This window comes from Nipponia nippon, unplaced genomic scaffold (genome assembly GCF_047370975.1).
Source record: "Nipponia nippon isolate SJK-2023a ecotype South Korea unplaced genomic scaffold, ASM4737097v1 scaffold_30, whole genome shotgun sequence".
Taxonomy (NCBI): domain Eukaryota; kingdom Metazoa; phylum Chordata; class Aves; order Pelecaniformes; family Threskiornithidae; genus Nipponia; species Nipponia nippon.
Window position 1 is genome coordinate 4,890,864 of NW_028262348.1, and position 12,398 is coordinate 4,903,261.

Consider the following 12,398-nt stretch of genomic DNA (forward strand, 5'->3'; position numbering starts at 1 on the left):
CACCCAGGGGAGACGGGGTCCGGGCCGGGTGCCCCCCCTAAAGCCATGCCACCCTTTACAAGCGAGAGGGCAACAGGAGGACACAGTAGCACCTGCAGGCGCTGCGCATTTTTACTCCTGCTTTATTTACCCCTTTGTACAAAACCGTTTTTCCCCACTTTATTTTACAAAGCCAGCCCCTGCCTTTGGGGAAGGCGGGGGGAGAGAGGGGACCCCACAACCAGGGAGCACCTGGCCGCTCACCCACCCCACAGGCACCCCGTCTCACCTCTGCCGGGGCCTTGGGGTGGGCAGCAGCAGTGGGGAGAGCCCCGGGAAGGTGAACGCTCCCCCTGAGCCGTGGGGAGCCCAGGGACGGGGTGGGGGGGCTTTAGCCCCACAGTCATGGTCTGGCATCAAATCCCGCTGCCTCTGGCACACCCTGCCTGCAGCTCCCAACGTCGGTCCCTGTCCTGCGACGGTTACTGCCACGGAGGAATAATAAATAGGCTCAGTGAGTAGGTAAATTCGGTACTACATATAGGGCTACAGCTCGATATATCCTCACTAGATAAAGAGGAGGGGGTCGAGGGGTCCCCCCGGCTCCTTGTGTACCCCCAGTCCCCCTGCGCCAGGCACGACCACTCAGAGTCTGGGTCTGCCCGGCCAGCGCAGGGCAGGGTGGGGGCCACGGGAGGGACCCTGGGGCGGCGGGTCGAGGGGCTCTTGCACAGGGAGAAGGGCCTGAGGGGCAGCTCAGCCCCCCCCCAGCCACAGGGAAGGAGCTCGGGTGGCTCAGCCACCCCCTGCCAGGGCTCCCACCACTGGTGGTGCCAGCACCCTGCCGGGGTGGGCACCCAGCACAGGCCCAAGGTGTCCCCTTTGGTCACCACACCTGGCCGAGCTCCTGCAGATGCCCCCCAGCTCCGAGCCCGCCCCGAGCGGGCATCCCTGCACACAGGGACCACGGTGTCCCCAGGGAGCCACGCCAGACAGCCCGTCCCCATCCCTCCAGCCCAGAGCCCCCAGCGCCAGGCGCCGCGGGTCCCTGCACACCCCTCATCAGTGTCCTTGAGCCCAGGTCCGTGCGCAGCCCAGCTGAGCCCGGCTGCCCGGGGTGCGGACCCAGCACCGCGCCAGCCCTACAAGTATGTGTCCTCGCTCTCCCGGGAGCTCAGGCTCTCCTTGGACTGGTGGTGGGGGGAGACCTGGGGGTGCAGCAGCTCCCGGGCCGAGCTGGGCGCCCCATTGCCCTCCGCCCCGGGGCCATTGGCAGGGCTGGCCAGGCCCTTTTCTCTGCTCTTCTCCTTGCTCTTGCGGGCCTTGGGCACGGGGGCAGGCCCAGGGGGGACGATGATGGAGGGGACGGGCTCCAGTGCCTTGCGGGTGGGGGGCTCGGCCTCGCTGATGGCCTTGGCACCGTGCAGGCGCGGGGGGGACTTGCACTGCAGCTCCCCGTGCGTCTCCCGCCACTTCTTCAGCTGGATCAGGTGCTCCCGCTCGATCTGACGCTCCGTCACCGGCAGCTCGATGACCTGCGGGGGACAGACTCATGCTATCAGCATCTCCCCCGACAGTGACAGTGCCACCCGGGGCCAGCTCGGCACCCCAGCCACTTGGGCAGGGTGCGGGGTACCCCCCAGGGCAGAAGCAACCCCAAATCCAAGCCTTTTAGGGACTGCCCCCCTGCCACGCCAGCACTGCCCACCCAGGGGCAGCCCAGTCCGGCAGTGTGGCCAACTGGGCAGCACTGGGCCCCCAGACTCTTCCCAGCACCTCACCTCCTGCACCAGGAAGGTCTCCTGCATGATCTTGGGGCTGAGGGCCCTCAGCCTCTCCATGGTCTCGTACTGGCCCTGGCAGGACTTGAGCTTGTCCGAGGAGCCCAGGGTGTGTTTGAGCAGCACGAGGCCCACGCGGAAGATGATCTTCACCCCTGCAAGGGGAGAGGTGAGGCCACGAGTGCCAGGCAGGACAGGGTGACACTGCCACTATGTCCCTCAGATGCTGTGGGGCACTAGGTCCCAGTCCCGCAAGCAGTCAGGACATGCAAGAGGGTGGATTTGGGATGCACATTCCCCCTAACCCCCAGGGAAACAGCTGTCTCTCCACCCAGGGCACGGGGCTGCCCCAAACCTGCCCTACAACAGGTCTCATGCGCCCGGCACAGGTAAGCAGCTGCAGCAGTACTCCAGCTGCAGCCCTGAGTGCCGTCCACATACCACAGGGGCTGCAGCCAGTCACCCCAGGAGGAAGAGGAGGATGGTGGGGAGCTTCTACCTTCACAGAAGAACATGTCCCAGACACGCAGGACGGAGCTCCAGGGCAGCGTGCGGGAGAAGGCGCACATGAACCACTCCGTCATGTAGAGGATGGGGTCAATCTTCTGCTTGCTCAGGTGCTTGTAGGCCACGGGTGAGACCTTGTGCAGCAGCGAGAAGAGGATCTGCCCATCCAGCTGAATGGCCTCCTGCAGGGAGAGCATCGAGAGCCCCAGGGAACACCTTAACCCCGGCCCAGCCCTGGAATCAGCTCCCCATTGCCCGGCCCCAGCCCACCAGCCCCAGAGGAGGAGCAGCCCACCCTCCAGACCTGGCTACGGGAGCAGAGCCGTGCCCCACAGATGCCAGCAGCAAAGCTACGCTGAGCCCCCCACCCCTGACTGCGGGATGCTCCTGGGGGACCATGGCACAACAGAGACCGTGGCAGCACCCAGCATCTCCCCACGCTCCTTTCTTTCTCCAGAGGAGCTGGGGGAACTTTTGGTCTGGAGACATCACAGGTCCCTGCCACCGCTGAAGACACTGTGGCCCTTCACTCACCAGCTTCTCGCTGTAGTAGCCGGGGAGGTACTTCTCACAGATCTGCACCAGGCACCAGAATGCTTGCTGCAAGCCAAGGGACAGCGGGTGAGCACCCAGGTGTCCCCAGGGGACGTCCCTGCAGCCCCCACGCTGCTCCCAGGGACCAAGGCAGCAGGCAGGAGGAGGCATGCACACCTGGGGTGAAGGGCACCTCCCTGCCCCAGCCGAGCTTTGGGGTAAATGGGTGCCATGAGCCGAGCACCCTGCCTGCCAGCACCACCCCAAAGCGACCCACACCCTCCCGCTGGTCCCAGCTCTCCAGCCGCTGGGTCTCCCTCCCCTCCTGGCTGCACGTTCGCACCTCAGCCGGCATGTGCATGAGCAGGACAGCGGCGATGGGGGCCTGGGCCTGGCAGTAGCCCTCCTCCGGGCGGTACAGCGTGTATGCCTTCAGCACCCGAAACAGGTCCTGCTGCCTGCAGAGACATCCCGGGCAGGGAGAGGTGGAGAGAGGGCACGGACACAGCCCAGCAGCCTCCCCCACAGACCAAATGTGGCCTTGCACGGTGATCCTGTACTGCAGGCCAGCCACTTGCCACCACTCTTCCCCCACGAGCCTGAGTCAGTCCCTGGCTGGGACCCTTCTTCCACACAAACCCAGGGCTATGGGACACAATAACCACGGCTCTGCTCCAGGAATCTCTGCCCATGGAGGCCCCATCCTGCCTGGATCTGAGAGACGAGACAAGGAACCAACCATCTCCCAGGGATGCTGGCTCAGGGTGAGCTGTGGCCGGGCAGGGACCCAGCTGCAAGCACGGCAGTGCAGACGCTCCCTGATGTGGGGAGAGGCATTTCCCTGGTGAAATGGAGGCCACAGCCGGTTGCCTTCTCCCTCCGCCCTCCTGCTGTGGCAATTCCCACCCCACCGGGTGTCAGAGCTGGTACCAAGGTCTGTGACCCGCACACCGAGCTCCTGCAAAGCCCTCCTATTTTCAGCTGGTGCCTGGATGCCCTGCAAGCTGGTGGGGTGTAAGGACCGTGGGGGACACCGCAGGGGACACCACGGGGGATGAGTGTGGTTCTCTGAGCTGGGATTGACAGTGCCAATCCCACGGTGCTGGTCCAGCCCGGTGGCTGCCAAGGACTGGACACGCAGCAGCTCCACTTACCCGTGGCCTCCACGCGAGACGAACATCTCGTGGAAGGGGAACTGCCGATGGAGATCCCGCTCGATCACATCCAGCCACTTCGGGTCCCCTGGGAGGAGATCCAGTTCCTGGGGAGGAGAGGGTTGGGGTGAGCAACACCCCACAGCGGCACGGTGCCAGCCCCACTCTGACACCTGGGGCCCACAGTGAGCCCAAGGCAGCTGGCGGAGCAGCCACAGCACTGGACCTGGCTCTGCCCAAACACAAGCCCCACCAGGTTGTGGGTCAGCCCACGCTGGCTGGGACGCTAGCCCCCTTGAACCCCACACAGCGGGAAGAAGCCTAACAGACACCCCAGCCCTGGAGGGAGCAGGAGCCATCCCGGCACTGCCTCCCTCCAGCAGCACCCGTCCCTGGTGGTGCAGGAAGGTCCCCAACTGCACTCACGTCAAACTTGCCGATGTTCTGCTCAAGCTTGACCTTGCTCCCGGAGAGGTACTGCCAGGCTCGGCCCCGCAGCGAGGGTGGGATCCCCTTCTGGCACCGCAGTCGGATCTGTGGGGGGAGCAACACAGCCGCCATGCAGGGAATGGCAAAGCAGCAGGGAGCAAAGAGGTCCCAGGGGCAATATGGGAGCCAGGCCCGGCACCGCGGTCGCAAGCTGGTCCCCTGCTGCCTCCCTGTACAAGGGGCTGTGTCCCTGCACCCCTGGGGACAGGGTGCCCAGCTGCATGTCCCATGATGGACCCTGAGGATCTCAGGAGGGGTCTGCTCACCCCCTTCTCCCCAGCATTGCTCTTAACGTGCCAGCCAGAGCTACACCGGCAGGAGGGAGCTGCGGACGGGTGCCAGGAGCCCGGCTGAGGCTCTGTGGCTTGCAAACAGCTCCACACAAGCCCAGCTCTGCCTCAAAGCAGGATCCTGCTGGGAGCTGGAAAAGCAAACACTGGAGCCAAGGTGGGGAGCGGGTGGCTCCCTCCCCACCCCAGCACGGCCCACGGGAAGCACCAGGGATGCAGGGGAGGGCTCCTCGGCCCCCAGCCCAGCCCTTCTGCTCACCCACAGGGCCATGGAGAGCAGGGAGGTGCACCCTGAGCATCTCAACCTTCCCGCCCACTCATCCTGGACACAAGGGCAGGCCTGGCCCCAGCTCCGCACACGGCCGGCTCCCGAGGCCCCCAGGACTGGCTCCATGCCCACAGTCAGCCCCCAGTTTCCTTGGCACAAGGCACTGGCCAGGACCAAAGTCCAGGTGAGGCAGTGCCTGTACCTACCCTGCAGCAAGGAGCCAAGCTGGCTTAACCCTGCCACTGCCAGCACCCCAGCAGGGACCAAAACCAGAGACCTGACATGTCCCGCTCCAGCTCCTGCTCCCGGGCAGGTCCCAAGCGCTGCGGGGCCTTTGTGCGCGCAGGAAACGCGGTGGGCAATGCCCAGGGCAGCCGTGGGCAGCTCCGTTGCTGCTGATGGCTCCCTTTTCAAGCTGGCTCCCCTTCCTGCTGGCTAAGCTGCCAGGAAGGAAGCCGCCTTGCTGGGTTTCAGTTCAGCAGCCCCTCCAGCTGGCCAGGCTCAGTGCGGCCGGGGCCAAGCAGCTGAGCATCTCGTCCCCTCGGCTCCGTACAGGGTCCTGCCATCGCCCCATCCAGCTCGCAGGATCCCACTGTGCTCTTTCCAAGGACTGGGAGCATGTCTGGGCTGAGGGATACTGAAAGCAAAGAGCAGCCGGAGCGCTGCCCACGCCGGGAGAGCGGTGGGAGCCGCCCACGCGTCTGCCGTCCTTCGGTCTGGCTGGAAAGGGCAAGGATCGGCACGCGGCGCTGGCACAGCTCAGTGCCACGAAGGACACGGCGCCGTGGTTCTTCTGGGATCCGGGCCAGGTGGGCGAAGGACGAAGCATTTTGGGATCCTGGAGCGGTGCAGGTGTGAGTGAGCCCAGCAGGAGCTGGCCCAAGAGATGCCCGGGCTGTCAGCCAACCCCGGTGAAGCAGCCAGAAAAGCACCGGGGTTTTTCAGAGGCACAGGGAGCTCCTCCGAAGCAGCAGAGCCTCAGCCACGCTGCATGGCCCCGTACCAAAGCAGCCAGGCTCCTGCCAGAGCAGGGACGGTCAACAGCAACCGAGGCCAGGCCTGGCACCCTTCCCTGAGCAGCCCCAGGGTGCCTGGTACAGAGCAGCTCTCTCACAGCAGACTTCAGAGGCTCTGGGTATGGATTTTTGCTGCAGGACAGGCTATACACCACATCAGCCCCACGGAGACCCCAAGAGCTCAGCCCAAGCGTGAGAGAGCTCCTCTGCCAGATGTACGGCTGCCGGAGCATTCACCCGAGCCTGGAGGCCATGCTGCAGCATGGCCGGAGAGCAGCGGAAACCGCCTGCAGAACAAAGCGCCCGCCTGCCATGTGCTGAAAAGCTCTCCCAAATCCTGTGTGAGCGGCCAAGAAACAGATGAGGGATTCCTGCGTCGTCCACCAGGCACCGAGCAGGGAGGGTGCTCCGGGAGCACAGCGCGCGGAGTGGTGCCAGGAGGCTCTGCCACTGCGGGGGAGGAGGAGGCCCTTCGGCCGCTCTCAGGCACTGCTGGCCCATGCTAGCAGCCTCACCGCTTCCAGCGGACACACAGCAGCGACCCGGGACTTGCTGCATCCCATCTCTGCCTCGTTTGCAGGCTCAGGAGGTCAGGGAGCACCAACGGACCAAGCCACGGAGCCATCCAGCATACACCACCATGAGTCTCTTGGGGACCCCAGCTTGCAAACCAGCGTCACACACATCAGGCTCAAACATTTCCTACCCGGAGCTTTTTTTGGTCTACAAGATGCTCAGACCAGAAGTTTCCATGACTGAACAATTCCCATGGCCGCTTGCAGGCAGCCAAAGAAGCCCTAGGAAAGCTCCAGCCCAGCGGGGAGCAGACGGGAGCGGGAGCGTGCTGGCTCAGGGACCGCAGGCTCAGCCCCCCAGCATGCTCCAGTTTCCCTCCCGCAACGAGAAGCATGACGGGGAGGGAACAGCCCATTCGAGCCCACAGCATCATCCAAAGGCAACGCACCTGCCTGTGGGGACCTGGTGACAGGCAGGCTGCCCCAAAGCCTCAAGGGGACACTGCTGCACCCGGCTGTCCCTCCCTGCCACCTCCTCTCGCCTGCACACCTGCCCTGGGGCAGCCCCAGGGGACAAGGCCATCACTTACCTTCTTGTGTTTTTTTGCCATCCACTTGTCCCAGTTGTTGAGCATATCCAGCCACTTGGATTCCCGCTGCCGTAGCACCTCCAAGGGCACCTCCTCCAGCCTGCGGGACAGGGGGGAAGAGGCCGGTCAGCATGGCTGCAAGCCCTCCTTGCGTGGCAGAGCCCCCCGCATCCCCTCCAGCACCCTGGGTGCCCCCCACGGCCGGCTGGCAGCCCTCCCCCAGGCGCAGAGCCTGGCCGGGACACACTCGAGAGCGCCGGTGTTTCGGCAGCTGCTAAGCACTGCCAGCAGCGCTCACCACCTGCGAAATCACCACGCCAGCACAGCCCTAACTCCCCCAGCAGTTCAAAACCTCTCGGGAGCAGCCTGCGCCGCACCCACCATGTGCCTGAGCATCCCCGGGGACCGGTGCCCGGAGAGAAGGGCACGCCAGGATGGCGAGGAACCGGGGAGCGCAGCCAGAACCATTAGCTGCGCTGAGCAAGGTCCGATGCCCCCCTGCGGGGGCTGGCTGCAGACGAAGAAAGCTGGGGCCATAAGCATCACGTCATCGGCACAGCCCCAGTCATGCTCGCACCCCAAAAGCCTGGCGCTGCTCCAGGCCTGGCATCGAGCCCAGCTGAGGGTCCCCCAGGAAGGAGGGGAGTGTTTTCCAGCAACAGCTCAGCCTAGCCAGGGAATCCAATTTAACCCTACCAAGGCAGGCAGGGATGCTGCCGTGATGCCAAAGCTGGTGAGGGGGAAGCTGCTGTCGCAGCCTCCAACCCCCCCGGGCACCCTCTGCCTTTCATCTGGGGGAGCCGGGGCGACAGACAGCTCGGCCAGGCCCTGGGTGTGTGCATCCCGGGGAGAGGGGGAGATCCTTCAAGCCATCGGTGGAGATGGGCCAACTTCGGCAGACCCGATGCCTTCCCGGGCTCAGCTCCGCACTGCTCCGCGGCTGTGCTGATCCCGCTTTCTGACCACTTTCCGCAGACAGTGGTCCAGGCACCGAGCATCCCCCAGGGACATGGGGAGCACCCAGCCCTGCTGCAGGACACACGGAACCTGCTTTCTCCCAGACCTCTCCACATTAGGAGCCGGAAAGCAAGCGGCACGGAGAGCCCAGGGCCGCATCCAGCTGGCAGCGCTGCCCTGCTCCTTACCCAGCCCTTCCCTGCTGGGTCCCACTCACCGCAGCAGGTCAGACCAGGCCAAGCGGAATTGTTTCGGAGAGCAAACCCCCTCCGAAGGGATCCACTTTGCTTGGCGTGGCCACCTCAGCTCCCCAGTGCGGGCTGGGCACAGCCAGCAGCTCCCCGGCCGGCAGCGCAGCCCAGCACGGGGATGGAGGGAGCGCTGGCCCCGAGCCGGGGAGCCTGGGCTGCCAGAGGAGCTGGGGCTCTCTGAGGCGTGGGAAGCTCGGGAGCACTGGACGCTGGATACAGGAGCTGGCCATGGGCCCGCTGGAGCCTGGCCAGCCCAGACTGGAAGCTGTTACCAGCTGATGGCTGCTTTGCAGCGGGCACAGAGCGAGGACCGGAGGCATTTCAGATGGCCGAGGCGGGGAGGACGGGGTGGGGGCACCCCAGGCTGGGAGGCAGCGAGGTGCCCTATGCAGGGAAAGTGCTCCTCCGCACCCGTGCTGCAGGTGACAGCTCCACAGCTCGGTCCTTCCCGGTGCCCCCAGACCTTCCACAGGTGCTGGGACACCCTGCTTGCCCTCCCTGTGCTTCCCCAAACCCCTTCCAGCTAGAGGGACCCCAATTCCGCCAGCCCCAGAGGGAGGCCACGCACTTCTGTTTATCCACTTCTGGGAGAGACAGGAAGCTGATAAAAGCCCCGGAGGAGGGCAGGATTGGGCCCCGCCTCACCTACAGGGCATGGGAGGAAGGCTCAGTCCCCAGGGACCGCAGTCCCACACTGTTGGCACCGCCACGAGCAGCCACTCATCTCCAGCACCAGGAGCTCTGGCTGCGGCAGCCGCTGCCTGCTGACCCCCAGGGACAGGGACGTCCACCCCAAGCGCCCAGGAACAGCCTCTGTGTCCGCAAGGATGACGGCTGGGACATCCGAAACGTCCCCAGAACGTGGTGGGTGGCCGGGATGGGGTGCAGCACCCTGGGCAGGGGAGATCACCCGGCTTCTACAGCGCCGAGCTGTGAATCCAGAGGGCAGGGATGGGGTTTATCACTGGGAGCGATGCACCTTGCCCAGCACAAGCAATCAGACCTCCAGCGCCTTCTCTCCCCACAGACCGACAAAATAACGCCCGCGGACTTATGGGGGGTGAACGCTTTGGTCCTCGTAGATAGGGAAACTGAGGCACGGGGCCCAACTGACACCAGAGCACACAGGCGGGCAAACCGCAGGGGAGCCCGCTCCAGGTAACATCCCGGCCGGAGAGGAGCGGGCTGTCACGCGTTGATCCTGCGCTTCTCCGGGCATCGCTGCGAAACCACCACGGCCAGGAAGGCGAAAACTAAACACGCTGCCAAACCAGCTCGCCGGCAGCCCGGGGCACATTCCTGGGTGCCGGCACCACCCTGGGGCCCAACGCCTTGAGCTGGCACGGCCGCGGGCTGCTCGCGGCCGATGTTGGCTGCCCCGCTTCCTCCGAGGGCTTCCTCCGCGGAGGGAGGGAGGTCGGCCAGCGGCTCCTCGCCACGGCGCCTTCACCAGTGGCCGCCGATGCCGGTTCCCCGGCGGGACGCCCGGCAACAGCCCGGCCTCCCCTCTTCGACGGTGGCCAAAAATACGCTGGAATCCGGTGCTTGGAGGAGAAGAGGCCTGGAGGTAACCAGACACTGACCTCGGCGGCGAGGAGGCCTCGACAGCTCCCAGCGATCCCTCCCGCGCCCGGGGCGGACGCCGCTTTCCAGCCTTTGCCCCTCATCGGTGCGGGAGAGACAGGAGGGGGGAAGCGGGAAGAGCTTTCGGGGTTCTCGCTCACGTCCCGGCTGCCGTGGGCAGCCACGGCGCCCCGGGGTGCCGGCCCCAGCCCGGGGCCCGTTGTGGCACCGAAGGCCGGGGCACGGAGGGCTCCCGCGGGCAGCGCTGCCCCAGCGCACGGGGGGAGCCCCCGCTGGCTCCTCCGCGGCCGCACGGAGCCAAACCGGCCCCGGGAGCTGCCGCCCTTCCGGGGTGAGGGCCCGAGCGGGGCCCGGCTGCCCGCGGGGCGCCGGGGACCGGCCGCAGAGGCCCAGAGCCGGGGGCGGAGGGCGGCGGAGGCCAAACCCCCCCCCCTCCCCGGGGCGGGAAGAGCCGCTGCCGGCCCGGCCCAGCGGCCGAAGCCCCGCGGCCCGGCCCTGCGGGGGCTGAGGGACCGGTGGCGGCTCCAGCCAGGCCCAGGGCGGCTCCCCCGGGCCCTCGGCGCCGCGGGACGCGCGGCCCCCCCCCCGGCCCCGGCCCCGGCCCCAGCCCCACTCACGGCCCCTCGGCGCTGCGGCTGCCCACGATGAAGCCGAACTTATCGACGCGCCGCTCCTCGGGGCCGCCGCCGTTAACCTCGGAATCGGATCCGAGGGAGCTGAGCTCGTCGCCGCCCGGCTCGGCCAGGCTCTCGCGGGTCCCGGCCAGGCTGTGGTGGGGGCCGCCGGGCGAACCGGGCCCGCCGCCCCCGCGGCTCTTGGCCATGGCGGCGCGGCTCAGCGGCGGCGCGGCCGCTCCTCCATGCCGCGGCCACGGCGGCGGCCACGCCCCCCGCCCGCCGGGCCACGCCCTCGCGCCGCGACGCTATTGGGCGGGAGGGAGCCTCCCGCCAATCAGCCGCAAGGATGGCGAAGGGGACCGCCCGCTCCAGGAGGGGATTGGTCAAGAGCCGGGAGGGAGCTGTCCGTCAAGGGCTTGCCCCCGCCCCCGGCGGTGCCAGCGAGGGGCGGTGCCAGGACTGGGAGCGGGGCCGCGGTGGGACTGGGACCGGGAGCGGGTCCGTACTGGGAGCGGGTCCATACTGGGAGCGGGCTGAGCCCGCAGCCGGGCTGCACTGGGAGGGCACTGGGACCGCAGGGAGGCTGCAGGCGTGCACACTGCGGCTCCGGGAGGGCCGTGCTGGGAGGGCACTGGGGCCGAGCTAGGGTTGCACTGGGCGCGTACTGGGATGGGGCACTGGGAGGATCCGTTTTCCTTTAGGGATGAGCGTGGTCCAGTCGAAGCCAAAGGCGCAGGCGTTATTCCCTGCCCCCCGAACCTGCCCCAGTCCCCCGAGGGTCCCCACCCACCACCAGCCCCCCGGTTCTTCTAGAAATAAAGCACAAAAGGGTCCATAAGGGACTGGGTGACAGCGCTGGGATCTGCTGGGACCTGCCCCGGGGGAAGCCGTCCGGGGTCAGATCCGCAGGGAGGGAGGCAGTGAGCTCCATCCCACCTCCAGACGCTTCTCACAGCCGTGAGCCCTTGAACAGCCAAAAAAAATGTGTTTTTACCAGAGCCAAGACCCCTCCGAAAGCGGGTACGGTGCTGGGTAAATCGCCAAAGGACCAAGGGAACAAAGCTCATTAAAATCAGCAACGACTCAACCTACTTCCAGATTTTTCTGGCAGACGGAGCCCCGCGGGGCCTCCCCCCTGAAGTGGAAGGCTGTGATAGCAGTTGTTTTCTGCTAGACACGCATGCAGGCTGTTACGACGTTGATCAGTAATATTTAGATAGAAAGGGGCTGGCGAGGCTCCACACGAGCTATTTCTAGTGGGAAGTTTTCCTGCCAGGCTGGTAAAAGGGGCTTGGCTGAAAATGTCACCCAAAGCAGCAGCGCGGCGTTCAGCCGGAGCCGTCGAGGAAACGCGCGTCGGACCGGGAGCTCCTCGGGTACCGCCGAGCACGGCTGGAAAAGTTGGATGACCTTCAACACGGCCCCCATCACCCCACGATGGATGTAAAAAAGTTAACTTCTCCGTTTCAGAGCTTTCTTGGCAGATTTTTTTTTAATCAGCTCTGGAAAGCACCCCCTCGCTGCCCAGTTTTTTCTCCAAGATTGTACCTATTGCCTAGGTTTTAAAAGCAAAGTAATTATCCCACCTTCCTGCAGCATCCACCCTGCGCACACTCGCCGAGCGGCTCCGAATTCGGCGCCTGGCAGTGGGGATGGGAGCAGCCTGCCTCTGCACAGAGACGTGGGCATCCATCAGAGACAGCGGCCGGCCACCGCGGCCGAGGGACTGCTGGCCACCTGGGCTGGGCCAGCGCCAGGCACCATCCCTCCAGGGCTTCCTCCCGGCCCGAGAGGAGCGCAGCGGAGGCAGGAGGACGCTGGCTCTTCCCTCTTGCTAAATTTCTCTCACCCCGAGGCACAGAATGA

General features: G+C 66.1%; 1 protein-coding gene across 1 annotated transcript; it reads right to left on the reverse strand.

Moving 5' to 3' along the window:
• Positions 1 to 105: 105 nt before the first annotated feature.
• Positions 106 to 10,817, reverse strand: TBC1D10A (TBC1 domain family member 10A). Its single transcript, XM_087768703.1, has 9 exons — positions 10,533 to 10,817; positions 7,124 to 7,223; positions 4,382 to 4,489; positions 3,956 to 4,062; positions 3,145 to 3,259; positions 2,802 to 2,867; positions 2,260 to 2,449; positions 1,761 to 1,915; positions 106 to 1,514 (listed from the first exon to the last, which is right to left on the reverse strand). Exons 1-9 carry the CDS (start codon positions 10,736 to 10,738, stop codon positions 1,122 to 1,124), a joined length of 1,440 nt encoding a protein of 479 aa, XP_087624829.1. The 5' UTR covers positions 10,739 to 10,817; the 3' UTR covers positions 106 to 1,121.
• Positions 10,818 to 12,398: the final 1,581 nt, after the last annotated feature.

What these genes read in the sequence shown, in the direction of transcription:
- TBC1D10A (XM_087768703.1), bottom strand. Translation starts at nt 10,738, where the DNA reads ATGGCCAAGAGCCGCGGGGGCGGCGGGCCCGGTTCGCCCGGCGGCCCC. An exon ending in GCTACTACAGCGAGAAGCTG is followed by an intron (nt 2,450 to 2,801) that starts GTGAGTGAAGGG and finishes CTCTCCCTGCAG; the next exon opens with GAGGCCATTCAGCTGGATGG. An exon ending in GGACATGTTCTTCTGTGAAG is followed by an intron (nt 1,916 to 2,259) that starts GTAGAAGCTCCC and finishes CTCCCCTTGCAG; the next exon opens with GGGTGAAGATCATCTTCCGC.